The 27,974-nt window shown below is 55.9% G+C and overlaps 1 protein-coding gene across 1 annotated transcript; it reads left to right on the forward strand.

The window, feature by feature from the left end:
• Positions 1-611: 611 nt before the first annotated feature.
• On the forward strand, positions 612-27,687 carry PPL (periplakin). Its single transcript, XM_033074374.1, has 22 exons — positions 612-738; positions 10,276-10,375; positions 11,015-11,169; positions 11,613-11,733; positions 12,226-12,351; positions 12,657-12,698; positions 12,815-12,976; positions 13,415-13,522; positions 14,020-14,115; positions 15,071-15,193; positions 16,074-16,220; positions 16,932-17,083; positions 17,617-17,714; positions 17,955-18,112; positions 18,990-19,168; positions 19,271-19,409; positions 20,723-20,916; positions 21,250-21,400; positions 21,688-21,771; positions 22,314-22,430; positions 23,025-23,117; positions 24,144-27,687. The coding sequence occupies exons 1-22, from the start codon at positions 677-679 to the stop codon at positions 26,826-26,828; spliced, it is 5,292 nt and encodes a 1,763-aa protein (XP_032930265.1). The 5' UTR covers positions 612-676; the 3' UTR covers positions 26,829-27,687.
• The last annotated feature ends 287 nt before the right edge of the window (positions 27,688-27,974 follow it).

Consider the following 27,974-nt stretch of genomic DNA (forward strand, 5'->3'; position numbering starts at 1 on the left):
GCTGTCCCCTCCTGTCAGGGAGTTGTGCAGAGCCAGAGGATTCCCCCTGAGCCTCCTTCTCTCCAGGCTGAGCCCCTTTTCCAGCTCCCTCAGCCTCTCCTGGGGCTCCAGACCCTTCTCCACCTCTGTTCCCTTCCCTGGACTCATTCCAGCCCCTCAGTGTGTTTCTTGTGAAAGGCCCAGAGCCGCCCCCAGGACTGGAGGTGTCCCGGCAGGGCGGATGCACCTGACAGGAGCAGTGATGCTCCGAGCACTGCTCATCCCCAAAGACAGAGATCACCCGGGAGGAGCCGCAGCCCCTCTGTGCCCATCACGGTCCCGCTGAGGGCAGGAACCCCTCGAGCTGCTCCCCACCCGTGCCCTGGCACTGGGGGCGGGGGGGGGTGTAAGGCTGACCCTGCACATCTGGGGGGGTTCAACCCTGCCGGGGTCCCTTTCAGGCAGGGCTGGCGCCGGGTGCGCGGGGCTCCCCCAAAGCCAGGGAAGGATGCTGCGGGAGGGAGGGGCGGGCAGCGGCGGGCAGGAGGCAGGAGGAGGCAGGAGGAGGCAGGAGGAGGCAGAGGCGGTGCAGCCCCGTCCCGCCTCCCGCCGGGGCCCGGCCCGGTGGCGGCGCAGAGGCTGCGGGCGGCGGTGGGTACGGGCAGGAGGAGCGCGGCGGGCGCCGTGCGGGGACGCGATGCACTCGCTCTTCAGGAAACGCAACAAAGGGAAATACAGCCCCTCCGTGCAGAAGAAGAGGTGAGTGACCCGGCCCCTGGCAGTCCCGCTCCTCCCGGGACGAGCAGAGCCGCCATCCCGGGAATCCCGTCCCGCAGCATCCCCCCCACTCCGCGCCGGGGCTCGGCGGAGCTGATCCCCCCCGAGGTGTGGGAGCCCTCCCGAGGTGTGGGAATCCCTCGAGGTGTGGGAATCCCCTGAGGTGTGGGAATCTCCCGAGGTGTGGAATCCCGAGCTATCGGCACCTCCCAAGAGTTGGTACCCCTGGATGTGTGGGCACCACGGAGATGTGGACACCCTTAAGTGTGGGCACCCCCCGAGGAATGTGCATTCCCGAGGAGTGGGCATTCCCGAGGTGAGGAGCCCTGAAGTGTGACATCCTCGAGGTGTGGGCACCCTCTGAGCGATGGTAGAGCCCCTGACGTGTGGGAACTCCGATGTTTGGCCCCCGCTGAAGTGTCAGCTCCTCCCCGAGCTGGGTCCGCATCTCTTGCGCCGGGTGTGGGCACAGAGGTTGTTTCTCCCCTCCCATCGCAGGAGCAGGAGCTCCAGCGAGCAGGTTCCTTCCCTTCCGAGGTGTGTGCTGGTTTAGATCTTGGGGGGAAATAGAATAGTCTGGCTGTTCTTCGTCGTTTCCTCGGCTTTCTCTGACGGGGTGGGGACGCCTTTCGGTTGTACTGGTTGGTTAAAAAGGAGAAAAAGAAAAAAGAAAAAAAAAGAGAGAGAGGAAAAAAAAGAGAAAAAAAAAAAAAGCAGCGTGTTGAATGTGCCTTGTGAAAGGTCACTGATAAAAGGGAAAAGGTGTAAAAATTCCCCCCAGGAAGGCTCAGCGTCTCTGGGCTGCACGGTGGACAGTCCCCAGCCCCTGCCTGCACTGGGATGTTTTCCCAAAGAGGTGGATGTTGGGATTAATTCAGAAGCGTGTCCTGTGGTTCCCAGAGGAGCTGCAGAGATTCTAGAGCATGTGGAGTGCTCCAGGATTCTGAGCGGTTCAAGGATTCATGATCCAAGCCCATGGCTTGTTCATCCCTTTCCATTCTTTTCCATCGGCACTAGCTCTGACTCGTGGACTCGGAGCAGCCGCCCCCTCTCAAAAATCCTCCTTTGGGAAGGAAGCTGGGGAGCTGGTGCAGGGGCTGAGGTGCCTTCGAGTGCCCAGAAAGGGACCAGTCAGCCCAGAAGGCGCCGACATTTCCCAAGCAAGGGAGCCCCCGGCTGCTCCCTGCCCACGGGAGCGGGGCTGTGGTGGTGGGAGGGTGTTCCCCGCCAGGGGAGCCTCTGCCCGCTGCTGCCCTGCCACAGCGCATTTGCTGAGCTCCCTCTCTTGGGGCTGAGGCTCCAGCTCCAGCCCCGGGGAAGGTTCCCCCGGCAGCTCGGCTGGCTCGGCAGGGCCGCCCAGGCTCCGGCTCCCGAAGCCCGGGGCACGCTCTGCTGCCTGATGCTGCCCTGGGCAGGGCAGGCAGGAGGAGACGGGGGTGACACAGAGCCCTGTGAGGCTCCGCACCTCCCTGGTGGCCCCGGCCTTCCCATGGCTGAAGGATGGTGCCGATATTCAGGCGCATTTCGGAGCTTCGGGGACGGCTCGGAAGTGAGGAACCCGCATCTGGGCTGGCAGCACAGCACTCCGAGAGCATCAGGATGCTGTGAAGCAGCAGGAGACAGACCTGCATTGTGCGGGGTGCCCACCCCGGGGCCGTGGCGGGGTCCCCACACTGCGCTCCGAGCGCTGCCAGCCCTGGGTATCCCGTGCTCTCGCCATCCGCGGCGGATGGGCTCAGGAAGGAAGAAGCCTCCCTCCTGCCTGGAGCCCAGCGGCCCTGGACAGGTGCCAAAGCACCTCCAGAGGCTGCGGGCCAGGCTAAAACCTCTGTTTTTCTGGCTTGGTGGTGGCTGAGGAAGCAGCGCAGGGCTGCGCCCGGGGCCACTCTCCCTCCCTCCCTCCCTCCCTCCCTGCGCCCCGGCTGTCCATGCGCACCTCGAGGAGAGCTGTGCTTATTAGCCCCAATTTGTTAATTCCTGCCTTGGAGTTTACAAACATCTGTGAATCCAGTGAACACTCCCACCGTGTGGAAACAGCCCCACCATCAAGGTGGGGAAGCCTGTGCCCGACCGGTTGAACAACTTGCTGGAGGAGGATTGCGAAGAAATGAGGAGCTCCTGCCCCGTCCCCTGCTCCAGGCACTGCCAGGCTCCCAGGCGGCTCCCGCCCAGCTCTGCTACCAGGAAAACAGAGCAACACTCCTAAAATCAACCGCCCGCCCCCGCCGACAGCAGGGACCGAGATTTCGACACCGCGTGAGCCCGGCCTCATCCTGCGCGGGGGCTGCACCTCGGGCAGGGCTCGGTGCCTGGCTGCTGCCCGGGACGGAGCCTTCAAAGCACCGAGGGACAGGGCAAGAACCCAGCACCGGTTTGGCAAGAGTGAGGGGCACTGGAGCGTGTCCTGCCAGCCCCGGGAGCCAGGGCCATGAGCTTAGCTGAGGGAGGCAGGGGCTGCCTGGGGAACATCGGCCAGCAGCAGGACACAGCCTGGAAAGGAGCCATGGGAATCTTGGTGGCTTCCTCAGCCTCGGGACACAGCCTGCCGAGGATGGGAACATCTCCATGAACAGCACTGGAACCCAAGTCAGGTGCTGCAACCTCCTCATGAACAACTCTCTGTCCCCTGGATGTGACAGCCACCCTGTCCTAACCCCAAAGTGCCCTCAGGCTTCCATCAGCAGCACCAGGTCCAAGTCTCTCCTTAGGAATATCTGCTGCAGCTCTGTGATCTGCCTGGGCTCGAGGTCTCCAGCCTCAGCAGCCATCCCCATCCAGCCCTGGGCATCTCCCTGCCTTGCTGGGGATCCTGGAGGATGATAGTGACATTTCTTTCATCTCATGAACTTGCTTGTGTTACTGTGCTCTCATCCCTGAGTATGGTCAGGCCCTGGGAATTCAGCCATGACCACTTCATTGGATGTGTGTTCCTGGAAGGGAAGGCACAAACCTTGAACAGAGCCACAGTGTGGGGAAAATCATCAGCCTCCATCCACATCATGTTCCTCAAACACTTGCCATGCTTAGAAAGCAGGAGGTTGGCTTCTTCTTTGGATAGTCCAGGCCTGGCAAGTAGAAAACAAAGAGGGAGGTGAGGCCCTGGCACAGGGTGCCCAGAGAAGCTGTGGCTGCCCCTGGATCCCTGGGAGTGCCCAAGGCCAGACTGGATAGTGCCTGGAGCAGCGTGGGATAGTGAAAGGTGTCCCTGCCCATCTACTCCAAATCATTTGATAATTTTATGATAAAAACCAGGTCAGCCTTCACAGCAGTCACTGAAACTCTCCCTCCTAGCAGCAGGAAAGTTGTTCCTCTTCAGGGTCCTTGGGGTGAGAGCATCCACCCAGGAGTGCTCCCAGACCTGGAGAGTCCCAGCAGTGTCACTTCCCAGGTAAGAAGGGGTGCAGGCACTGGCACAGCTCTGCCTGCAGGGCTGGCACCATTTCCAGAGGCTGTTTGGAAGGGCTGGAGTCAGCAGGAGGCCCAGACAGGTGAGTCAGGAGCGGCTCCGTGCTGAGGGCGGAGCGAGCCTCCCATCCCCGCCCTGTTTCTGCTCTCATTTCCATGCAGATTACAATAAAATATCACCATTCCTACCAGGGAAGATAAACACAACTGGAACAGGCTGGGCTGAGAACAGCAACCCTGCTGTCCAGCTACACCCTGAGGTGGGCAGCTTGACAGGACTCTGCTCTGAGTTTTCAGCCAGATCCTAATCTCTCCCAAACCTGAATTACCATAGCCAGAGCCCAGCCCTTGTGCCCTCTACCCTGCCACAGTTTCACTTCAGTGTCACTAAAAGCAGCATGAGGAATTTCATGCAGTGGGAGCTGTGGCTCAGGGATCTTTAAGGACATTTATAGCTGTGTGCTGTGGCCTCCTGGAGGATTCATTTAATCCCTCCTAAAGTCTGGCCTTCAGCAGCAGGGCTGACATGGGAGAGCTTTTGATGAAATCTGTATAAATGGACATTGAATGGGGATGGAATTGAGAGCAGCAGACTGGTCACTGACTGCTGTGCTGTCCATCCCAGTGGTGGGATGCAGTAATCAGGATTGGGATCCCTGCTCAGATCCCATCCTCACCCAACTGCCCTGTCCCTGGCCAAGCTGTCCCACCAGGAGAAGCCTCTAGGATGGGAAGGTTTTCTGACAGGAGAGCAGCATCCCTGAGCAGGACAGAGCCTTCCCATTAACCCTCCCAGCAAGGATCAGGCTCATGGGACAAATTCCCAGCAGGAGCCTTCCCAGGGAACTCAGTCAGCTGGAGCTGTCAAAATTCAGGAGTGTCTGAACATCGTGCCTTGGAGGGATTAAGGAAACAGCCTCCTTGTTTGGAAAAAAGGAAACTCGAGGAATCAAAGGGGTTTTCTACCACTGGCCAGCAAGCACAAGACCTTTGCACATCCTGGAGAAACTGATTTCAGGGAGATTTACTCCAAAAACTGTTCTTACCAGTGAGGGTGCAACCTAATGAGAACAGAGGAAAAAAAAAAGGAATAGAGGAAAAAAAAGTGCAGTTTTTAGCAGCAAAGTTTTCATATTACAGTAATTATCATCATATTTGTCTTTTGAGAACCCCTCTTAATAAAAATACCCCGACAGATCACAAATAAAATACTAAAAGAAATCACCAAAGCCATAAGAAAACAGAAGAAAGAAAAACCTGAATCCTAAAAGTCCCCCCTACGCCTTCAGAAATACCTGAACCCCTCTGAAACCAAGGTCTTGAGATCAGAATTGTGCTACATGGATAAAGTGCTGTCTGCCATGGCACAGCTGCTTCCTCCTGGTCCCCAGGCTGGGAGAAACCCCAAAACCTGCTCCCATGCCCCATGGGAATGACCTGGGCTCCTTCAGCCCAGCCAGCCAATGGCATTCACAAAAAACAACTCTTCTGCCGAGCACAGCTTTTCACCAGAGAGATCATTTTTTCCTTCCTGGCCAGAGAATGTTAAAGTTCTCCAGAAATGGCAAAGCCAGTTTTTCCAGGCTTTTTTTTTTTTTTTTTCATCTCTCAAACAAAGCCTTATCTATTCCAGCAGAACAGCTCTGCATTTCCCCCCCTCTGCTGCAGCCTTGCAGGGGCTGTGCCCTGGGCACCTTCACTCCTGGTTCTGCTCAGTCGTGTGTGTGCTGCCCATCCCAGCTGGGTTCTGGCCAAATCCTGCCCTTCTCCCTCCCCAGCTGTGCTCCAGCCATCCCCACCAGCCTGTTTTTTGGCCCTGGCATCCCTTTGTCTTACCCTGCCAGCAGCTCTGCTCCAAAGCCTGAATGCACCCATGGCTCTTCCCAGCAGTTTCCCAAAAGAAGCTGCTATCAATCCCATCCACACACTCTTCCTGGGACAGCCAAGGCTTCCTGACTGCTCTGCCCATCAATTTGTGCACAGAATCATAGAATGGGTTGCATTGTAAGGGAGTTTTAAGCTCATCCCATCCCAACCCTGCCTTGTCCAGGGACACCTTCCCCTATCCCAGGCTGCTCCAAGCTCTGTCCAGCCTGGCCTTGGACCAGGGATCCAGGGGCAGCCACAGCTTCTCTGGGCACCCTGTGCCAGGGCCTGCCCACCCTCCCAGGGAACAATTCCTTCCCAATATCCCATCCATCCCTGCCCTCTGGCAGTGGGAAGCCATTCCTCCTTTTCTCCCAGCATCTTCCCCCTGCAGCAGATGAAGGGCACAGGGAAGCCAAACTCCTCCATCCCCTGGCATGGAGATTTCAGCCAGGTTCCAGCAGTCCCTGTTTGACATCCAGTTGGATGCAGGGACTCCTCCTCTGGTTTATCCACATAACCCAGCTGTGGAGGGGACAGGTGGGTAATTAACAGGCCTGATGTTCTCACATCAGTGATTTCCAAGCTGGTTGATGAAGCGGTACCAGTGACAAGTATGGAGAAATAAATACACAAATAAGAGAGATCTTACATCAGAGATTCCCATTCTCTCTTATTTCTGCATTTATTCCTGCACACTTGTTCTCCCTGCATTTCCAGCAGCAGTGGGATGAGCAGAGCACACACTGAGCTCCCTGCTCAGGGCAGGCTGGGCTGCACAGGAGCAGCTTCCGACGCTGCAGTTTTGAGGTGCAGCTCCCATGGGAGTTTTTATGAGAGTTCCCTGTCCCATAGCCTCAGCTGGTGACTCTCACATAAACCACAGAGGTGGAGAGAGCAGCAGCTTCTCTGGTGTGTCAGGAGGGCTGAGCCATGCCCACACCACATCCCAGCATGTCCTTGCTTGCTCTGAGCAAGGCTGCATTTCTTTGTCCTGGTCACCCAGACACTGCAGATGGAAGCAGCAGTTTCTGCATCACGAGGCAAACCATGCCCTCCAACACAGGGAATTGCCATTCTCTGCCCTCCCTTTCCCAGTCCTCAGCCCCTCACCTGCTCCTAGTCCTGCAGTGATGGAGAAGGGATGTCACTGTCCCCAGGTGCCACAGGGCTGGAGGGTGGCTCTGGCCAGTCCTGGATTCTCAGTCATGGAGGGCAGGAGGTGGGGATGGGTGTCCAGGGGCAGCATCCCCCAGCTTGGGAAGGGGCTGGCAGGGCACAGGTGATTACAGGGCTGAGGAGAGCCTGTGGCTCCAACCTGAGACAGGAGCAGAGAGAAAGGGACAAGGGGCTCATCCTTGCCCAGACACAACATCCTCATCCCAAACTGGCTCAGCAAAGCTGGTACCTGAGGGAGTGGGTCAGGGCTGGGGTGTTGCACTTGCTGCTTCCAGCACCTGAGCTCAGTTTTGCTGATGCAAACTGAGCACAAAGGCTGGGCCTAGGCTCCAGACTCAGCTCTGCCAGGCAGCTCTCCAGGTCAGCAGCCTGAACCACAGCCATGGATCCAAAAAATCTCTGGCTTAGGTTTATTTCCTCCCTGTAATTCAGAGGTTTCAGTCAAAAGTAGAACTAGAAAAACCTCAGACTTCTGGGTTTTAGGATGGTTTTCACATCCATGCTGCAGATCTACTGAAACCCTGCAGATCCATCCTTGGACTTGCTGGAGTCACTGAGACCAAGGTAGGGCCCAGGGAGAGGAGCCAGCAGGAGCTTCCTGCTCGTCCCCAGCTCAGGGCCAGTCCAGCTCCCAGCCCTCACAGCAAAGCAGCCCAAGCTCCCACCTGGATAATGAACCTCTCTCACTCTCCAAGCTCAGGTGGCCTCCAGTTCATAGGTGGGAGGTGAGGAAGGCTCCTTGGTGGCCACAAGCTCTGCCAGGATGCAGGAGACGCCAGCTCTGAGCAACCATCACCCAAAGACACCCAAACACGTGCAGCACATTTCAGACACCCACTCCAAACTACTGATTCCACCTGACTTTTGCCCTGGTTTCTGTGGGATGATGAAGGTTGGAAGAAACCCCAAAGTGGATTTTGAGGAGCTGCTTCTACCACTGGAGCAGGACCCAGCCACCCATATCCCATCTCCCAGTGCACCCTGCACCCTCCAGCTGTGATTATTGAACACAGAATGACAGTCACCCTTGAAATTATTGCAACCACATCTCCCAGTGACCCCTTCCTTGTCCCCTCTGCCCAGGAATGCCCACTGGGTTCATTGCTGCTGATGAGGAGGTGCCAGGCAGGCAGCAGGCACAGGGATGAGCACAAACCTCCGAGTACCATCCTGATGATGCAGCTTCTATAAAAAGAAAAAAATCAGTGTAAACCATGCTCATACCAGAACTTCCCAGGGAAACGTGAACTTTCCTGGAGCTGTTGGATGCCACAAGGCTCCTGCAGCCTGGGGCAGGTTTGAGGTAGGGAAGAACAAGCCCAGAGCTGCGGTTTAGTTTGATCTGCTGCACTGAAGCGACAGCACATGAGGCAGGCAGGAACAGGTCCTGAAACTCAGCACCAGAGTCCTGGGGGAGCTGCAGCAGCAATCCTGGGGTCAGTTCTGGGCCCTCACAACACTGAGGGGCTGGAATGTGTCCAAGGAAGGGAACAGAGCTGGGGAAGGGCTTGGAGCACCAGGAGAGGCTGAGGGAGCTGGGAAAGGGGCTCAGCCTGGAGAGGAGGAGGCTCAGGGGGAACCTTCTGGTTCTGCACAACTCCCTGACAGGCGGGGACAGCCGGGGGGGGTTGGGCTCTGCTCCCAGGGAACAGGGACTGTAGGAGAGGGAATGGCCTCAAGTTGTGCCAGGGGAGGTTTAAATTGGATATTGGGAAAATTTCTTCACGGGAAGGGTGGTCAGGCACTGGCACAGCTGCCCAGGGCAGTGGCGGGGGGGTGGTCCCTATTCCTGCAGCTGCGTGGATGTGGCATCTGGGGACATGGGTTAGTGGTTGCCTTGGCCATGCTGGGAGAATGATTGCACTCGATGTACTTAGAGGTTTTCCAACCTTTACAATTCTGTGATTCTACCTGGGGATGCAGGAACTCTCTGTGCCATGAACCAGCACTGCTGGGATGCTGCTGACCTCAGCCAGTCCTGCTCGTCCTCTCCAGCTGCTTCAGCAGCAGTTGACACTTCCAAGTTCCTTACAAAGATTAATTCTGCCACCACATAACGAGGTCATTAAGGCTCATATTAAGGTGGTTGGGACTGGACAGAGCCAGCCTTTGGTTTAAGCTCAGATGGCAAAGCAGTACAGCTGGGACACCCCAATCTTGCCAGCAGCCTCAGTTCCCTCTGGCTGCAGGGATTTGGGGAGCACACCCTGCTCCTGCCTCTGGTCAGCGGTGGCAGAGCTGCAGGCACATGCCTGGCACATGCCCTGGGAGCTGGCCCTGGCATGCTGCAGCCTCTCCTTGCAGCCGAAGTGACAGCAATGAGATGAAATGTTTAAAATAACCCCAGCAATGCAGAAGCTGCGTCATGGGTTGTTCTGCTCTGCTCCAGCTCCGCCGTCCCTGCACTTGGATGGGAATATTTGGGCTGGCCCTGCAGCCAGCCAGCCTGGCCAGCGTCACCCTGGGAGCAAAACCAGTGCCCAGCACGGCAGAAGGCACTGGAAGAGATGCAATGTGTGTGATTCCATCCCTTTCCTGGGTTTGAATTGTGACTAACTCCTTGCAGAGAAGGAAGCCCTGAGCCTGGCACAGAGGGGCAGAGCAGGGCTGCAGGCAGGGGCAACAGCCTCAAAAGGGCCACCTGCCCTGTGGGCATGGGGGCCAGGGCCTCCCTGCTGCTCCAGCTCCTCTATTTCCACACTGGACCCCCCTTCTTAGGCACAGGATGGGATTGTTAGGGTGTCTGTGCACGGCCAGGAGCTGATGATCCTCCTGAGCCCCTTCCAGCTGAGGATATTCTGCGATTCTCTCCCTGTCACTGCAAACAGCTCTTTTCTGTCCTTCTCCAAAGCCGAGGGAGGCTCAGGCATCACTCCCATTTCCAGCCGTCCCCACCCCCTCCTGGCCCACTGGCTGAGTATTTTGGAAAGTGTTGGAAGGCAGCAGTGAGTCACACACAGCTGCAGTGCCTTGCAGGCTGGGCTGGCCCCCGGCCACCCGCGGGGTCACTGCACCCCCGGGAGCTGTGGCCGGCTTTGTGGGGTGACGAGCCCCCCGTTCTCTCTCCAGCATCTCCAGCAAAGAGCTGACCGAGCTCATCGAGCGCCTGCAGAAAAATGCTGACCAGGTGGAGAAAAACATCGTGGAGACCGACTCCCGAATGCAAAATGTAAGCAGGGCACGGTCCCATATTCACAGGCTGCTCCCCCTGCCTCCTGCCCCAGCCCTCGGCACTTCCTGGGCTCTCCCCTCTTCTCCTGTGGCATATGTCGGTGGTTGCCCAGCCCTGCCTTGCCACCTGGATTGTGATGATCTGTAAGGGGTCATCGAGGGATTACTGGCGTTCCCCCGCTCATGGGAAGAGGATGGGAGGGTGTTCCAGGCAACAGGGCCCTGAAATTTTCCCCTACCCGGGGGGCAGGACAGTGCAGAGTGGGGATGTGCATCCCAGCAGGGAGCTGAGCTGGAGGAGGAGAGGCCTGAACCATCCTTCTCATCCCAAAGGATGCATCCCAAGGTGATGCAGCTCCCCAGCCCTTCTCCAGCAGGTGAGATTGGATGGGACTTCGAGCCACTCTATCAAGTGGAAGTTGTCCCTGCCCATGCAAGGGAGTTGGAGCTGGATGATTGTTAAGGTCCCTTCCAACCCAAACCATCCCATGATCCTGTGACAGGAGAGGGGAAAGTAAAATACACTCAAGGTGGATGGGAGGCAGCAGAGCTGCTGCCCCTCCCCAGTGCCAAGGGAGAGCAGGGTGCCATGATCTCTTCGGTACAAAGAGGTGACCTATTCTCCTGTCCTGCACAGGACCTGCACAAGATCAAGGCGTGCCAGCTGGCACAGTACAAGGAGCTGACAGCACAAAAACTCTCTGAGTCTGACAAGCTGCTCTACGTGCTGGATGGGGATGCAGCCGTGGCCCGGCACATGAAGCACCCCCAGGGGGACATGATCACAGAAGAGTGAGTGCCACAGGGCCACCTCTCCCCAGAGCCCTTGGATGAGGGGGAGGCTTCTCCAGTGGGGGAAATCACCACGGGCTCCTCTGCATCCCAACTCCCATTAGGGTGTGTGACCCACACCATCCTGGGCATGTGGAGTGCAAGACAATGGCAGCATGGCAGGGTGGCACCTGCCCACTGTACCCCACACTCTGCCCCAGGTCCAGCCTGGCCTGAGCTCACAGCCACAGGAGCAGCCCCTGGCAGAGGGCAGAGCACAGGAACCTCTGACCTCTCCCTGCCCAGCCATTACACAGTGCAGCTGCTGCCAGCCCAGCAGGGCTCTCCCCTAAGGACAGCCCACCATCCACGGGGGCCTGGGAGAGGATCATCTACACCCACCAATGCTAATGCCAGCCCATGCCCACATCCTGCATGCCACCCTCACCGTTCCCTTCCCGCAGCATCCGGCAGCTGAAGGAACGCGTGGCAAACCTGCGAGTGAAACACGACCAGATCTACAACTTCCCCCTGCAGCACATTGAGCCCCAGGTCAACTGGTCAACAGTGATCGAGGAGAAACAGGTACCAAGGGGGCCACCAGTGTCACTGCCTGGCCAGTAGCACCAGCTACTGCAGCTCTCCATGGAGAAACTAGCTCTTGGAAAACGTCTAGGGAGCTCCATCCTGGGAGCAGCAAACAGCTGGGGGACAGGGCAGGGGCAGAGGCGGTGGGACAAGGCAAGCTGCTGTCAGTGCTCAAGGTGGCACTGGTCCTGGCCTCAGCATCCCCAGTCACCACCTGCTTCAGGCTCTACTCCACAGCCCTTATTTTTTATTTTATCCCACTCCCTACACTGTCCCAGCCAGAGAAGGGTTTAACCCCCCAAACTGGTTTTGCCATGGCTGCCCCGAAGCACAGCTGATTTCACCCACACACTCCTGGGGCATTCACACACTGCAGCCAGCAGAGCCCATCCAAGCCCAGCACCATGGCCACCTCCAAGAGGAGCTCCCTAGGTCTTGGCAGCCTCACCCCATTGCCCCATTGCTAACCCCAACTCCTGTGCACCCCAGGATGCGCTGAGCAGCAAAGGCTTTGGGACTGACCTGCCACTGGTCAACAGCCAAGTAGAAGAGCACAACATCTTCCACAACGAGGTCATGGCCATCGGGCCACACATCGTCAAGGAAGGAAGCAAGGTCAGCTCTCCTGCCCCTCTCGCTGCTGCCCTGCAGGGTCAGCCCTGCCCTGAGCCATGGAGGGAGGAGAGGGTGTCCCACCACCCAGGGTGCTACAGCCCAGAGCAGGTTTGGGTGGGTGCCCAGATCCCCTCCCAACCTGAGAGCCCAGCATCACATACACTGGCTCTGGCTTTACAGTGAGGCAAATCCCATAAACCACATCCCCTTCTAGCCTAAACCCGCATCCCTCTGCACCCTCGAGCCCCTGTCAGGCCACCTCTCTCCAGACACCGCTCCTAACTCCTGCCTTGCTTCTTCTCCAGGAAAACTTGAGCGACTTCCAAGCCAAATACCAGAAGCTGCTGGTAAGAACCTCTGGGATCCTGGAGGAAGAACCCTCCTGGGGTTGGGGTGGCCAGGCACCCCTGGGGGACCCACAGAGAGGAGCTTTGGGCTGAGCTGTGCCTGTGCCCCCCTGCAGGCCGGCTCACAGCAGCGGCAGCAGGACCTGAACTCGCTGCAGGATTACATGCAGCGCTGCACCAACAAGCTCTACTGGCTGGATCAGCAGGCCAAGGACAGGACCCATTACGACTGGAGTGACCACAACCTGGACTATCCCAGCCGGCGCCGCCAGTATGAGGTCTGTGCGCTCCCGGCAGCCTGGCCCTGCTCTGCCAGCCTGCTCCTGCTCTGGCTGCTGCTGGGCAAAAGGGAGCTGGCCATGGCACCAGGGGAGTTGGATGGGGGTAGGAATGTTCCTTCCCCCTGCCTCAGTCTCCCCCAGCCCAACGTGAAGGGCTCTGAGATGCACAGCTGATAGTACAGGGATAGTGAGGTCATTCCTTACCTATGCCAAAGATAACATGATGGGGAAGCACAACAGCTCCCTCACCTCCTGGTCCTTTATCTCAGTGCTGGCTTGGAAACAGCCACATCTTTAGCAACATCTGCAAGGGAAGGAAAAGTGAAAGCTGCAGTGGGAGAACAGTACACTGTCTTGTGGAGCTGCTGAGCCCAGGCTGCAGCCAGGGTCCCCTCCCTTTGCATGGGGATCAATATCTCACCTCTCTCCATCCAGAACTTCATCCACCGGAAGCTGGAGGAGAAGGAGGAGGCCATCAACAAGCTGCACGCTGATGGGGATCAGCTGCTGGCCCAGAACCACCCTGGGAAGAATGCCATCGAGGTGAGCACCAGGGATGGGTCCCAGCTCCCCACCCACCCTAGAGCACAGGCAACTCGCCCAGACCTTCTCCAGAGTGGGACCCAGTGCCAACACCACTCGTGACTTTAGTTCCTGAGATGCCAAGGGGGAAAAGCCTCCTTCACTAGCAGGTGTGTAAACACCACAAGAGGAGCAAAGATAAACCTAAGAAGCTCTTCTCATCTTCCTCATTCCTGTGGCAATTACCCTGTGCCCACCTAGAGAGAACCCTTCCCTGTTTGGTGGGAAGATGGCCACAAGGATTTGCCACCTGCACACAGTCTGTGTTCCCATGGGATCATCCCAGCCTTGGGTATTCCCATCCTAGGTTCCCCCTGAGAGCATCTGGGTGCTCCAGAGGCAGCTCAAGAGCTGACAGGATGTCAACAGTCCCAGGATGGCAACTGGGACTTCCTGGTGAGCAGTTCAGGCTTCCCCCTGCCAGGGGATCCCACTGATGTCCCACCCCTGTGTTGCAGGCTCACATCGAGGCCGTGCACGCCGACTGGAAGGAGTACCTGAACCTGCTGATCTGCGAGGAGAGCCACCTGAAGTTCATGGAGGACTTCCACAAGGTACCACATCCCTGGGGGCAGTGACTTGTTGGAGCCTGGAGAGCAGGGTTGCAGGAAATCCTAGAATACAAAAATTCCTGCTATTCTGGAAATTGGGTAGAAGAGATGGAGTGCTCTAAAACCGGGATTTTTAAGGCTAGGAGAGCACCTTGAGTTGGTAGAACACAAGTGATAATTGCTCAGGAACCAAAGGTCAGTGATTGCTTGGCCAAAGCATGACTTGCAGAAAGCTTCTGCTCCAGCACTGAATTCCATGAGTCACAGTCGGGGTCAGTCCTTGTCCTCACCCCAAACAGGGCTTGGGGAGAGCTTGCACACTGCACTGGGAAGCAGAAGGGCTCCATGTAGGAAATCCCAGCTGCAACAGGCAGAGCTGCCCCCGAGGAGTCCAGCACAAGGCCTGAGTGGCCCAGCAGAGCTGGAGCTGAGCAGACAGATGTCTGCTGGATAAATGGAATCCGACAGCCAGGGAGGCTCTGCAGGGGAGCAGGTCGGGCTGGATTCCTCTCCCACAGCCTGGGCGTGCTCACCACCCCATGAGTCTCCTGCCCAAGCTGAGCTGTGCTGCCCAGCCCGAGCAGTGCCTTTCATGGGGACCTGCCAGAACAGCTGCCCCAGGGGATGGTTTGTGTGTGGAAGGGCTTGGCTCTCCCTTCTCCTGGCACTGGCACTGGTGGCACCACACACCGTGGTGATGCTGTCACAGTGAAACAAAACTGAGGGCAGGGAAAGGTGGGACTTAATAACTCTGAATGAATGGAATGAGCCGCTCCTGGTTGTTGTTTCCTTTGAGCTGATGTCCCAAACAAGGGAAATAGTGATCCCTTGTCTTTCCCCACATATTCTGGGTGTCCAGATGACCAGAGTAGCTCCAGGTGGCTGTGTGAAGACCATGGAGGGTCTGCTCCATGTTTCAGCAGGATCCTCTCTCACAAGGAACTTTCCTTCTCTGCAGTTTCAGAAAGACACCAAGGATGCTCAGGAGCTTTTGAAGAAGGTGGATACAGACCTGGACCAAAAATTCAGCCCGGAGTTCAAGGACAGATACCAGCTGGAGTCTCTCCTCCGGGAGCTGGATGTGAGTGTCTGCAGGCAGAGAAGGCAGCAGCAGGAGCCGCTGTGCCCATGGCACTGGTACAGGGACGTCCCCGCCCGTGTGGGCACCTGGCCCAGCTTTCTCCATGGGGAGCAGCCTGGCCGTGCTGCTGCCTCCCCGTGCCCGGCTTTCCCCCAGCTCTTCCTTCCCCCCTGGCTAGAGATTGCCTCTCCCCTAGCAACGTAATTGCTCACTGGGCTGGTTTTTATTTGTTCTCTCATTGAGTTAGTGCTCGTTAAGGGTGGGAGCATAATTAGACCTGCTGCCAGAGGAGGTTGTGGAACTCGCTGTGCTGCAGTGAGCTAGGCTGGAGATCGCCCACTTGGGAAGGGCTGTGCTGAGCCTGAGCCCAAGCCTAAGCCTAAACCCAAACCCAAGCGTGCTGCAGCAGGCCCAGCTGATGCAGGTGTCCCAGGACAGCTGATAGCTTTTCCTAAGTTGTCCCTCTCCCCATGTGTACTCCATCCCACTCATCATCTCAGCATCTCCACCTTCAGGGGTAGGAACAGTCTCTGCTGGAGAGCCTCGTGACAGGGCTGGAATCAGAGCTGGCAGTGGGGCTGTGCACCAACACAGCCACACAGGTGTGGGGCACCAGGGAGCCCTGTCACCCTGTCACTGCCCGCTGGCTTGGCAACCCCTGGGCACAGTCCCAGTGCTCTCAGCCTGACTGCAGAAGGAGGCAGGAGAGTGCAGGAGCACTTGGAACAGGAACACAGGGCTGCAGGAGGTGCCTTCAGCATAGGAGAAGCCACCGTCTCTGTCCCGGCTGCGTGGGAAGGAGCTCCTCCCTGGCTGTGAGAGCCCAGGAATTTTTTCTTCCCCGGTTTTCTGACTGGTTCTTATTGTTGCCCCGTGCCAGGACCAGGAGAAGGCCTTGGACAAGTACGAGGCCGTGGTGAAGTCGCTGCAGGAGCGCAGCCAGCAGGTCCTGCCGCTGCGGTACCGCCGGCAGCCGCCGCCGCAGCCCATCCCCGTGGAGGCTCTCTGCGAGTACGAGGGCGAGCAGGTACCGGGACCGCCATCCCCGGCCCGGGAGCGGGGCACAGCCGCTGTGGGACCTCAGGGGGCACGGCAGTGAAGTGGCACTGGGGGAAGGAGCAGGTTTTTCCTAGCAAAGGTGGTGGCTCCTGCGGGGGAACAAGGCAAAGGTCGCCTTTGCCCCAGTGGGAAGAGCAGGTTTTGCAGCGGAGGAGCAGGAGGGGTCTCGCTGCCTCTCACACACTCTCGGGATATTGCGACAACGCAGCTCCGTCACATTCCCACGCTCCCTGAGCAGATGTCCCGGCGTGTTCCTGACTGAGGGAACGCCCCAGCACCAGCGGCGTGCCCAGTCCGCACCCCCCATCCCCAGCACCGTGTGAGTCTGGGGACTGAGGAGCTGGCCAAAGGCACAGCACAGCGGGGCCCGCAGCCACCACGGCAGTGCCTGGGGTGGGACACGGGCCAGCAGCTCCAGCTAACTCAGCTGCCGGCTTCTCGGCAAAGAAAAGCCAGAACACAGCGCTGGGAACGCCTCCTCATCTCTGCCCGAGTGGGAATTCCCTTGCCGTGGCTGGTGCAAGAGGCACGGCTCGGTGCCTGCAGGCTGGGGGGAGGGAGGAGCACGCACACGAGTTTCTGGCGAGGGGCAGACTCCTGGAGGAGCCGGGAGCAGGGCTTGGGGCTGTGCCGCTCCTGCCGCCCTGGCCGTGCTGCTGTGACAGGTTCCTGTCCCCAGGGCCAGATCAGCCGCGGAGCCCACTACACCCTGCAGAGGAACGGCGGAGACCTTTGGGAAGTGGCCGACAGCGCAGGAGACACCATCAGCGCCCCCGGGGTCTGCTTCATGATCCCCCCGCCCGACCCAGAAGCGATAGCCCAGGCAGAGCAGTACGTGCCACCAGCCTTGCGCAGGACCGTCCCCTGCCCCTCGGGCCTCCGCCTTCCCCAGCCCCAGCCCCAAGCCCAGCCCCAGGCCCTGCGCCTCTGTCTGGCACCCCGGGGCTCCTGCCCCAGTTCCCACAGCGAAGCCCTGCCTGCTCGGAGCCTCAGGCTTCCTCCCGAAGGGATTCCTGCCCCTTCCTACTTGGCCACAAGATCCCACCTGGAAAAGGGTCTGGCTCAGGGCCGTCCAGGTTCCCCTGCTCTGGGGGGCCATTATGGCAGGGGGAGCTGCCCACCCCTCCCTCAGCAGGCAGGTACCTGCCTGCCTGGCTGCCTCTCCCCTGTTCTAATGAAGACACTGCTCTACCCCAACATGGAGTGAAGGTGCTTTTCCCCTCACCTGCTTCATGGCTGCCTCGAGGAAGCAGCCCCCACAACCCCTGCAGAGCTGGAGCTCCTTCCTGGAGCCGTGCTGGGATGGTGAAAGGGTGATGGAGAGGCTGAGGGTCTGACTGACCTCCTTCTGTCCTGTTTTGCAGGATTGCCAAGCACTACGTGAGCGTGAAGGAGAAGACCAACAACTGCAAGAACGTCCTCCAGCAGCGCTATGAGGGGCTGAAGGCAGACAGCATCGGAGGTTTGGGGCAGGAGGGCAGCCTGGGGCACAAAAAGCCTTCAATTTAGGTGGTGGAGCATCTTATGGAGATGTTCCCAGGTCCTAAGGGTCAACAGTGCTGGATGGGTGTGGGGCAGAGCAGCCAGGCTGTGGTCAGTGCAGGCCAGTCTCAGGGAGTGCAGCAGGATGAGGGTTTGGCACTTGCCAGTGGGACTGAGCCATTTTCAACCAGCTTTAATCTGTTCTCATCTTGGTTTCCAGATGCTGCATCAGTTCGGGGACGCCAGCTCCTGGCAGGGCTGGAGAAAGTCAACAGTGACCTGGACAAGCAGGAGAAAGCAATAACAGCAAACCTGAGGCCACCGTTGGAGCAGAGCCGGGCAGTGCAGGACAGCACCGAGCGCTCCAAGGACCTCAAGGTGGGGACTGTGGAGCTGAGGGATGGTGCCTTACAGAAACCATGGTTCCAAAGGGTCTCCAGAGTGGTTCTCAATAACCAAGGGTGCTTAAGTGCTCCCTGAGCCCTGGAAATGGGGTGTGGAGTGATGCTCATAGATTCCTCCAGTAGAGGTGGGGAGCAGCCCTATGAGCAGCCTCAGAAGCCCAAAACCTTTGCCCTGCTTCTGGTCCAGCGCAGTTCAATGGGAAAAAGGTGATGGCTGCAAGTGGTGGCTGTGAGGATGAGAGGGGAGCCTCAGGGTTTGATCCATCATCTGAGCACAGTGAACTTTGCCACCACTATCACCAGCTCAGAGAGGAACAGGAAAACCCTTGTGGTCCAAGGCAGTTTCTCCTTGTGGACCCGTTCCTTCAGGCTCCAGTGGCAGTAGCATCCAGTTCCTTTTCTCTTTTTCAGACCCCTAATTAAGCCAGGCTCTGTGCCACAAACCTCCTCTGGTTTAGGAGGAAGTTCAGATCCTGGTTACATCACTTGCCCAGGGCTGTGTCAAAATCCAGGTGCCACCACAAGAAAAAGGAAATTGCCCCAACTGCCTGCAGCACTTTGATGTCCAGGCAAGGATTCATCCGTCAGAGCCCAATGGCCAAGATGAATCCAGCATGTCCCTGACAGAGCTGGAGCTGCTGGGAACCACTCCCCAGCTGGAGTTTCCTTGCTAAGGAGAGACAGGTCATAAGAAAATCAACCAAAAATATCCTCCTGTGCCCTGCAGGGCTGAAGTGCACCTTCCTCCTCACAAATCCTGACTTCCTTCCTCACCCTGGACAGCCAAGCGTGGCTCCTCTGTAGCCAGCAGGTCGAGGCTCAGCTGCTTTAAAGGCTTTGTTTTCCTGCAGAACATCACCAACGAGGTGCGTCGGATCGAGCCTGAGAAAACGAGGAAGATCCAGGAGTGCGAGGCCTTCATCGAATCCGTGCCCAACACAGGCAGCGCGACCCTGGTGAGGAACAAGGTGGACAACACCAACAAGAAGTACGAGCGCGTGGTGCAGCTGCTCAGCGCTGCCCAGGAGAAGTAAGTCATGGCTTAAGTCCCAGCTTGAGCCCGGCCTAAGGCAGGATCCTGCAGGAGGAGAGTGCAGGTGTGCTTAAACACCTTCTTCTCGTGTCTCTACAGAGTTGAGGTGGCCACAAACCTGGAGAGGAGCCTGCAGCAGGGCCGAGACCTGCTGTCAAGCTATGAGAACAAGCTGGTCATAGATGACACGGTGCCAGAGGACTTGAGGGTGGTGGACAGGAAGAAGGAAGAGCTGCTGGTGAGTTTCTGTCCTGTTCTCATACTGCACATGCAAAACCATTTTCCAAAAGCTGTGGTGACTCCTGCTCAACTCCCAGGCTGGATCTGTTGGTGACAGGATGGCTTTCCCCAGCTGGGGGTGAGAGCTCACCTTGACTGCAGTGATCCCCACCTACTTCAGATAATACACAAACACCTCCCATCCTCAAATCAAATCAAATCAAATCAAATCAAATCCCACTTGGAGTATTGTGATTTGACAAAAGGACCAATGCAGACTGATTCCCTCTCTACTCTGCCCTTGTGAGACCCTCCCACAGCACTGGTGTGTTCAGGTCTGGAGTCCTCAGCACAAGAAAGACACAGACCGTGTTGGAGCAGGTCCAGGGAAAATGCTCCAAGGGCTGGAGCCGCTCTGCTTTGGAGACAGGCTGGGAGAGCTGGAGGTGTTCACCTGGAGAAGGCTCCAGGGACACCTCAGACCCCTTCCAGTACCTAAAGGAGGCTTATAAAAAAGAGAGAGACTTTTTACACAGGCAGATACTGGCAGAACAAGAGGAATGGTTTTAAACTAAAAGAGAAAATATTTAAATTAGATGTTAGGAAGAAATTCTGCTCTGTGAGGTCGGTGAGGCCCTGGTACAGGGTGCCCAGAGAAGCTGTGGCTGCCCCTGGATCCCTGGAAGTGCCTAAGGCCAGGCTGGACAGAGCTTGGAGCAGCCTGGGATAGTGGAAGGTGTCCCTGGATATGGCAGGGTTGGAATGAGATGAGCTTTAAGCTTTTTTCAAATTCAAATGTTCTGTGATTCTTAGATAAGTGAGGGATAAAATGATCTGGGAAAAGCAACACAGTGACCTGATAGTGGAAAGATGGGCCTGGCTTTGAGAACATTTATTCCTTGGAAAACTACTCAAACTGGCAATTCTTCTGCTATAGAAAGACCAAAAACTGGCTAGACCAGAATTTCATTTCAGCTTTTCCATGAAATCCCAAGTTCAGATTAACATGGAAGAGCTTTCACTGTTCTGCTGCTGCCCTGGCAAGAACAGGATCTAAGCCTTGCATGAGGAGCAGCAGCTATTTTGCACATTGCACAGTTACTTTTAAAGGTCAGCAGGTGGAGGGGGGAGCAAGAGGTACACTTTTCTCCCTGTCAGGTTTACCAGGTGGTTCTGCTTACCATGTAAGCCTTGAACTTGTTTTTTTCCATAACTGGTGGCACTGCTGCAGCTCAGCCCTGCAGCTCCAGTGCAGTTGCTGGAGTTGATATGACAAGAGCCTGGCTTGTGTGAAACCCCAGAGAATCTCCCTCTCCTGCTTTTTTCCCACAGGCCATGGGCACTGAGCTCCAGTCCAAGAAGTTCCTGCTCAGTGAAGCCGAGCAGAACCTGCAGAGGACCAAGACATGCTCCAACACCCTGGCCAGCAAGTTCCAGGAGCACTGCCCTGACATCGAGCGCCAGGAGGCAGAGCTGTACAAGCTCAACCAGCGCTTCAACAACCTCAGCAAGCAGATCGACCACAGGTGAGGCTGCGGGGCAGCAGAGCCAGGATATTGGCTGTGGGGTTGGAACCACGCTGGAAATGGAGGAGGCACAATACCATGCTGGGAAGGAGGAATTGCAGAAGGGCTTGCAGGGAGGTCTGAGGAGGAAGAGGTTGCTGGCATGTGCTGGCTGGGTAGAGCTGGGAAAACAAGGATTAAGTTCTCTTTCAACAGAGGTGCCAAGAGAACAACTAACAACTCTGGTTCAGATCCACATCTTTAGGGAGCAGGGGAAGCAGGATGGGTTAAGAGGTGTCTGCAGCAGGCACAGGAGATGGGACAGGACTGAAGTTGAGCTGATTTCCCCCACAGAACGCAGACCCTGCAGAAAGCAAAAAGTGCCTACTCCAACTACCGCACCAACTACGACAAGGTGAACCAGTTCCTGTGCAACATCCCCAACTACGAGCCCCAGGAGACTGACAACATCCAGCAAGTGGAGATGAAGCTCAAGAGCCAAGTGGTAATTCCCAGAGCACCCTGGGCTCCACAGGGACAGGAGAGGGAACAATACTAAAAGAAACAGAACTTAGGTAGCTTCTGAACATCAAATACAAAAATAGAAATGTTTATTAGATTTCTTTTTGTGCTCTATGATCCTGCTATCCTCCTGTGCCTTGTTTATACAAAGCAGGGCTGCTCAAGGAGGTTGGAATTCTCAGAGTTGTGGTTTTAATGGTAACCCTCAAAAAGGCCAAAGGACACATTTGGATGTTGTGTTCCTTCTGACCTGTATCTCTGTGCACCCAGGCACTGCTCAGTGACATTGCAAGCAAGGAACAGGAGGTGCAGAAGGTCTCTGCCACAGCTCAGCAGTACCAGCAGGCAGTGAAGGTAAGGACTGAAGTTCTTCCTGTGAGAGAAAACAGACACAGGGTATTTGGGCCAGAAGAGACCCTAAAGTCCACCTCATTCCACCCCCAGCCATGGGCAGAGACATCTTCCACTATGCCAGAGTGCTCCAAGCCCTGTCCAACCTGGCCTTGGACATTTTCAGGGATCCAGGGGCAGCCACAGCTTCTCTGGGAACCCTGTGCCAGGGCCTCCCAGGGAACAATTCCTTCCCAATATCCCATCCATCCCTGCCCTCTGGCAGTGGGAAGCCATTCCCTGTGTCCTTCCTGTCCCTCCATCCCTTGTCCCCAGTCCCTTTAGGCATTGGAAGGGGCTCTGAGGTGTCCCTGGAGCCTTCTCTTCTCCAGGTGAGCACCCCCAGCTCTCCCAGCCTGGCTCCAGAGCAGAGGATGAGGTTTTGGTGGCCTTCCCAAAAATTGGGTCAAGGGGTGAAGTTGTTAAAGCTTGGGCAGCTTAGAAGGAGTCTGTGCATGAAGGGGACCCAGGAATTTCCCATTTCTCCTGGGAATGTCCTCTCACAGGACTACGAGCTGGAAGCTGAGAAGCTGCGGTCCATCCTGGACCTGGAGAATGGCCGGAATGGCTACACAAGCAAGAAGCCCAGGCTGCAGTCCCCAGCTGCTAAAGTGAAGGAGGAGGTAAGTGAGGGGTGGCCAGAGGAGAGCTGAAGCAGAGGGCAGCTCACAGGACCACTGAGGGTTTGCAAACACCTACATTTACTGTGGGAACCTTGGTCCCACAGGGGACCACAGGGAAGGGCAGGGAATCAGGAGGAAGGGATTTTTCATCATTTTTTTGAACTGGGCTGCCAGAATGAGAGAGGGAAAATGCTGGATTTAACACATGTGGAAGGGAAAAGGAGGAGAAATGCTAAAATTCCAGAAGCGTTTCCCTTCTTGATTTTCAGACAGATTTCACCACCAAAGATGGAAATACTTACAGTGAGATGAGGCCACAGCTACTTATTTATGCAGGATCTGTTTGCTACCTGCCTCAAACTCATCCTGCCTATAGAGGCAGGCAGAAGTATCCACCTGGTTCTTCCTCACCTGGTTCTTACTGCACCTGTTTCTGCTTATCTTGAATAGAAAAATCACAGTATGACCATGAATGTGTCTAGATGAGAATCCCTCTCCCTCCCCGAAAACTTGGCTGCTGTAGGTTTTTAGAGGAGCACCCAGAGCCTCTTTAGGGCCTTCTCAAGCTCTTCCCAACACATTTTTGCTCTGCAGGAAGCTGTTTTGGCAGCCAAATACACAGAAGTGAATGCTGTGAACAAGCAGAGGCTGCAGAACCTGGAGTTTGCCCAGAGCCTCCTGCGGCAGGTGGGTGACCACAGGAGCAAGGTGACGCTGAAGGGACACACGTGTTGGGCCCAAGGACACTGTGAATGGCCATGGGGCTCTGCCAATACAGGCTGAACTGGGAACAAGCTGGGAACAAGTTTTGTTCTCCTAAATCACTAATCAGCAGACAATTCAATTGGACAGACCACCCCTCAGTCCCATTTCCCACTCATCCTAGGAAGCTCCATATAATTTTTAACTCTCTTTTTGCCATTCTGATGCAGAATTAGTGTCACTTGTGGCTCAAAGCTTCGTTGTGACAGCAGCCGGCATTGCAGAAAGGATTTCTCAGGCTGGGAACCTGCAGACAAGTCCATTTGCAAATGATCCCTGCTCAGAGGTTGCTACAGCTCAACTCCCTCCTGTTGCTTTGCTGGAGGCACTAAGGTCCTGGCCTGGGTCAGGAATAGTGTGGCCAGCAGTACCAGGGCAGTGATTGTTCCTCTGTGCTGGCACTGCTGAGGCACCTTGAGTTCTGTGTCTAGTTCTGGGCCCCTCATGACAAGAAGGACATGGAGGGGCTGGAGTGTGTCCAGGGAAGGGAACAGAGGGTCTAGAGCCCCAGGAGAGGCTGAGGGAGCTGGGAAAGGGGCTCAGCCTGGAGAGAAGGAGGCTCAGGGGGAACCTTCTGGCTCTGCACAACTCCCTGACAGGAGGGGGCAGCTGGGGGCTCAGGTTCTGCTCCCAGGGAACAGGAACTGGACAAGGGAAAATGGCCTCAAGTTGTGCCAGGGGAGGGTCAGGTTAAACATCAGAAGTTTCTTCTCTGGTGGTCAGGCACTGGCAGGGACTGCCCAGGGTTCCACCATTCCTGGAGGTGTCCAAGGAATGACTGGATGTGGCACTCCATGCTCTGGGCTGGGTGACAGGGTGGGGATCAGTCACAGTTTGGACTTGACGATCTTGGAGATTTTTTCCAACCTAAATGATTCTGTGATAAGCACCAGAAGAGTGATTAACTGGATTTTTTTGAATAATTTTTTTTGATCCTTTTGCCAACAACAGCAGCCAGAGATTCAGGTGACACAAGACTTTGCCCAGACCAAAAAATCTGTAAGGCCTGTGGAAGAAGTCTGGAAGTTGAAGAAAGAGCTTGAGGATGAGACTCAGCGTCGACAACAGCTCGAGGCGGAGATTGAAGCCATTCAGAACAACATTGTCCACCTGCAAAACCAGAAGCCCCAAGAAACTGTGGTGAAGAAAGAACTGGTGAAGAAGGTGCCTGACCCCCAGCTGGAGGAGAGCTTCCACAGACTGCAGCAAAACCTGGCAGAGGAGCAGCGCAAGAACCAGGTGCTCCAGGACGAGCTGGAGGCTCTTAAAATCCGGCTACGTGTCCTAGAGCATGAGAAGAGAGAAGGAGGGCAGGAGTACATAGTGAAAGAGGTGCTGAGGATTGAACAAGATAAGGCTCAAGCTGCTGAAATCCTGAAGCTCAAAGAGGAACTGGAAGAGCTCAGGAGGCAGGAGGGGACCAGGGAGAGTGAAGTCATCCTCTTACGCCAACAAATTGCTGTGCTGTCCAGCGAGAAGAACAAAGAGCAGGAGAAGGTCACAGAGAAGGAGGTGCTGAAGCTGCAGAACGATCCCCAGCTGGAGATGGAATTCCGGATGTTGCAGGAGACCAAGGAGAGGGAGAGCGCCCTTCGGCAGAAGCACGAGGAAGAGCTCAGCTTCCTCCAGGAGAAGCTCAGGCGTCTGGAGAAGGAACGGGCCATCGCTGAGGGCAAAATCACCGTCAAGGAGGTGCTGAAGGTGGAGAAAGATTTGGCCATTGAGAGGGAGGTCAACGAGCTCCGGCGCCAGTACGAAGATGAGAAGTCCAAGGGCCGTTCCAATGAGCGGGAAAAGGCTGAGCTGCTCAGGAAGATCCAGCTGCTGGAGGAGGAGAACTCCAAGGTGGTTGTTCAGGAGAAAGTGCGTGAGATTGTGCGCCCAGACCCCAAAGCTGAGAATGAAGTTGCCAATCTTCGCTTGGAGCTGGTAGAGCAGGAGAGGAGGTGCCACGGTGGGGACGAGCAGCTGAAGAGCTGCCAGAACGAGCTGGCTGCTCTGAAGAACAGAGGGCCCCTAGTAGAAGTCAAAGAAGTCATTAAGGAGGTCATTAAGTACAAGAATGATCCAGAAACTGAAAAGGAGCTGCAGCGACTCCGGGAGGAAATCATAGAGAGGACCGGAGCTATTGAAAGAGCTGACCTGGAGATCTACCAGCTGAAACAAGAGATACAAGCTTTGAAAGACACCAAACCTCAAGTGCAAATGAAGGAAGTTGTTCAAGAAATCCTCCAGTTTCGGGAAGACCCCAAGACTAGAGAGGAGGTAGAGTCGCTGCGAGTGCAGCTGGCAGATGAACAAATGAAGCATATCGACCTGGAGAGGGAGCGGCTTCTCCAAGAAGAAAAAGTAAGACAGAAGGAGGAAGAACTTTCCCAGGTGAAGGAGAAAGTGGTCCAGCAGGAAGTAGTGAAGTATGAGCAGGATCCTGCCTTGAAAGCTGAGGTGAATTCCTTCTCCCAGAGCATCGAGAGCGAGCTGAAGCAGATCGACGGGCTCCGCGAGGAGCTGCGCAAGCTGCAGAGGAGACGCTCCGAGCTGGAGCGGCAGCTTGGGGAGCTGGAGAAGGAGAGACAGGCCCGCAGGGAGGCCGAGCTGGAGGTGCAGAGGCTCAGGATCCGCCTGAACGAGCTGGAAGAACAGGAAAGAGAAACGACAGAACGAGTGACTGTGAAACAGAAAGTGATCCTTCAGCAAGATCCCCAGCAGGAGAAGGAGCACTCCCTCCTCAAGCTGGAGTTAGAAGAAGAGAAGCACCGTAGGCAAGTCCTGCAAACTGAACTAGAAGCCCTGAGAAAGAAGCTCCTTTCTTTGGAGAAGATGGAGGTCAAGGAGAAAGTGGTCTTTTCAGAGAGTGTCCAAGTGGACAAAGGAGACACGGAGTACGAGATTCAAAAGCTGAAGAGCAACCTGGAGGAAGAAAGTAGGCGCAAGAGGGAGCTAGATGCAGATATCAACCGCCTGGAAACCAGGCTGTCCGAGGTGGAATTCAACAACTCCAAGTCATCAAAGGAACTAGACTTGTTAAGGGAGGAAAACCACAAGCTCCACCTTGAGAAACAAAACCTGCTGATGGAAACAAGGAGACTGCAGTCAGAGATTGAACTCACTGCAACAGAAGCTCAGGATTTGAGAAACATGACCCACGTGGACAGTGGAATAAACCTGGACTCCAGGTTCCAAGCTTTGGAAAGGGAGTTAGAGGATCTGAAGCAGTTATCCAGAGAAAAAGATGCAGAGATTGAGCAACTCCAGAATCGCCTGAAGACAGTGGCTATCAAGAGGGAGCAAAGAGAGAACCACCTGAGGCGCTCCATCGTGGTCATTGACCCTGACACAGGAAAAGAGATGTCTCCAGAGGAAGCTCACGTGTTTGGCCTTATTGAATGGAGCCTGTTTGTCAAACTGAAGAGCCAGGAATGTGACTGGGAGGAGATCTCAATAAAGGGTCCCAACGGAGAATCATCTGTGATCCTTGACAGAAAGTCTGGCAGGGAGTTCTCCATCGAGGACGCCCTGAAGAGCGGGAGGCTGACCACGGCCCAGTACGACAGTTACCTCAACAAGGAGATGTCTATCCAGGAGCTGGCAGTCTTGGTGTCTGGAAGCAATTACACAGCGCTTGCTCCACTTTAGAAGCTTCACTTCAAGAGCAGCCAGTCAGAGCTGCAGCACCTTGTAGACATCCAGATCACTGCAAAGCCTCGCCCTCCTCGCATCCTCCAAACTGCTACAGCCTCTGCCCCGGCCATGCTTGCAGCCACACCGCTTGCTGTCACACACTGCAGAAAACACCACCAGTAGTGGAAAACATCTGCCAAACCTTCTCCCCCTCTACCTCCTTGCCTACCAGAAAACAACAGAAAGCCTTAGGACAGTGAAGTGCCTCAAGTCCAAAGACTCAGTAGAACCTGCAGTTCCCTCAACTCCTACTCACATAGTCATGTATGAAGCCGAGTCAGGAGAGAGACTGAAGGTCCAGGTGACTCCGAGGTGACCAGCAGGAGCTGGTTATGTCAGCTGCATGTTGATAAGCCAGACAGTCCCACCGTGGACAACTGACTCAATGATGGGCTCGTCCTCTGAGAAAACCAGCTCTGTGGAAGCCAAGGTTTCAGTCTGCAATCACCGTGTCAAGACTGACCACCACTATTTGTTCAACTCTGTGCCTGTGCTACTGGGGAAGAGTGAAGGTGTACTTTGATGGCACCAGCCATTGATCCAGGAGGAGCATTCACACACCCCAGAGGTCAAGGAAAAGGACATGAAGAGATGGCAGAACTGCCAGACACCAAGGGTTGTGCACAGCATGCAAGGGAACCCAATGCAGAGGGCCTCCCACAGACAGCTCCATCCCTCGTGGTTAAAGCTGTTAGTGCTGGTGTTTTCCTGGATGGAGTTACATGCAGCTACATGTTTCATTTACTTGTGTAAGGGAATGGGGACTAGAGGGGAATTCTATTTATAGTACAAAATAAAAATGCAGTGGCTCCAATCAGTTGTTTGGTCTCTATTAATTATGGCGGTCTCCTGATCTTTGGCTATACAAGAAGTTGACATTTAGGAGTCAGAATTAAAACACTAAGATTATTCATTTTAGCTGTTGGCTCTTTTCCAAGGGGGAAATTGCTGGAGCAGCATTGGAGCTGGGAGTGAAGTGCACTAAAGAATACAACTGACTGCAGGTGCCAGAGAACACTGGCTTATCTGGGATGGCACCAGAGCACATTCACTTCCTTTTCCCCAAATTTCAGCTAATACCCAAACCCCAGGGAGCTCTGA

Source organism: Catharus ustulatus, chromosome 16 (genome assembly GCF_009819885.2).
Source record: "Catharus ustulatus isolate bCatUst1 chromosome 16, bCatUst1.pri.v2, whole genome shotgun sequence".
NCBI classification, from domain to species: Eukaryota; Metazoa; Chordata; class Aves; order Passeriformes; family Turdidae; genus Catharus; species Catharus ustulatus.

What these genes read in the sequence shown, in the direction of transcription:
- PPL (XM_033074374.1), top strand. Translation starts at nt 677, where the DNA reads ATGCACTCGCTCTTCAGGAAACGCAACAAAGGGAAATACAGCCCCTCC. An exon ending in CAGTGATCGAGGAGAAACAG is followed by an intron (nt 11,734 to 12,225) that starts GTACCAAGGGGG and finishes TGTGCACCCCAG; the next exon opens with GATGCGCTGAGCAGCAAAGG. An exon ending in TCATGGAGGACTTCCACAAG is followed by an intron (nt 14,116 to 15,070) that starts GTACCACATCCC and finishes CCTTCTCTGCAG; the next exon opens with TTTCAGAAAGACACCAAGGA.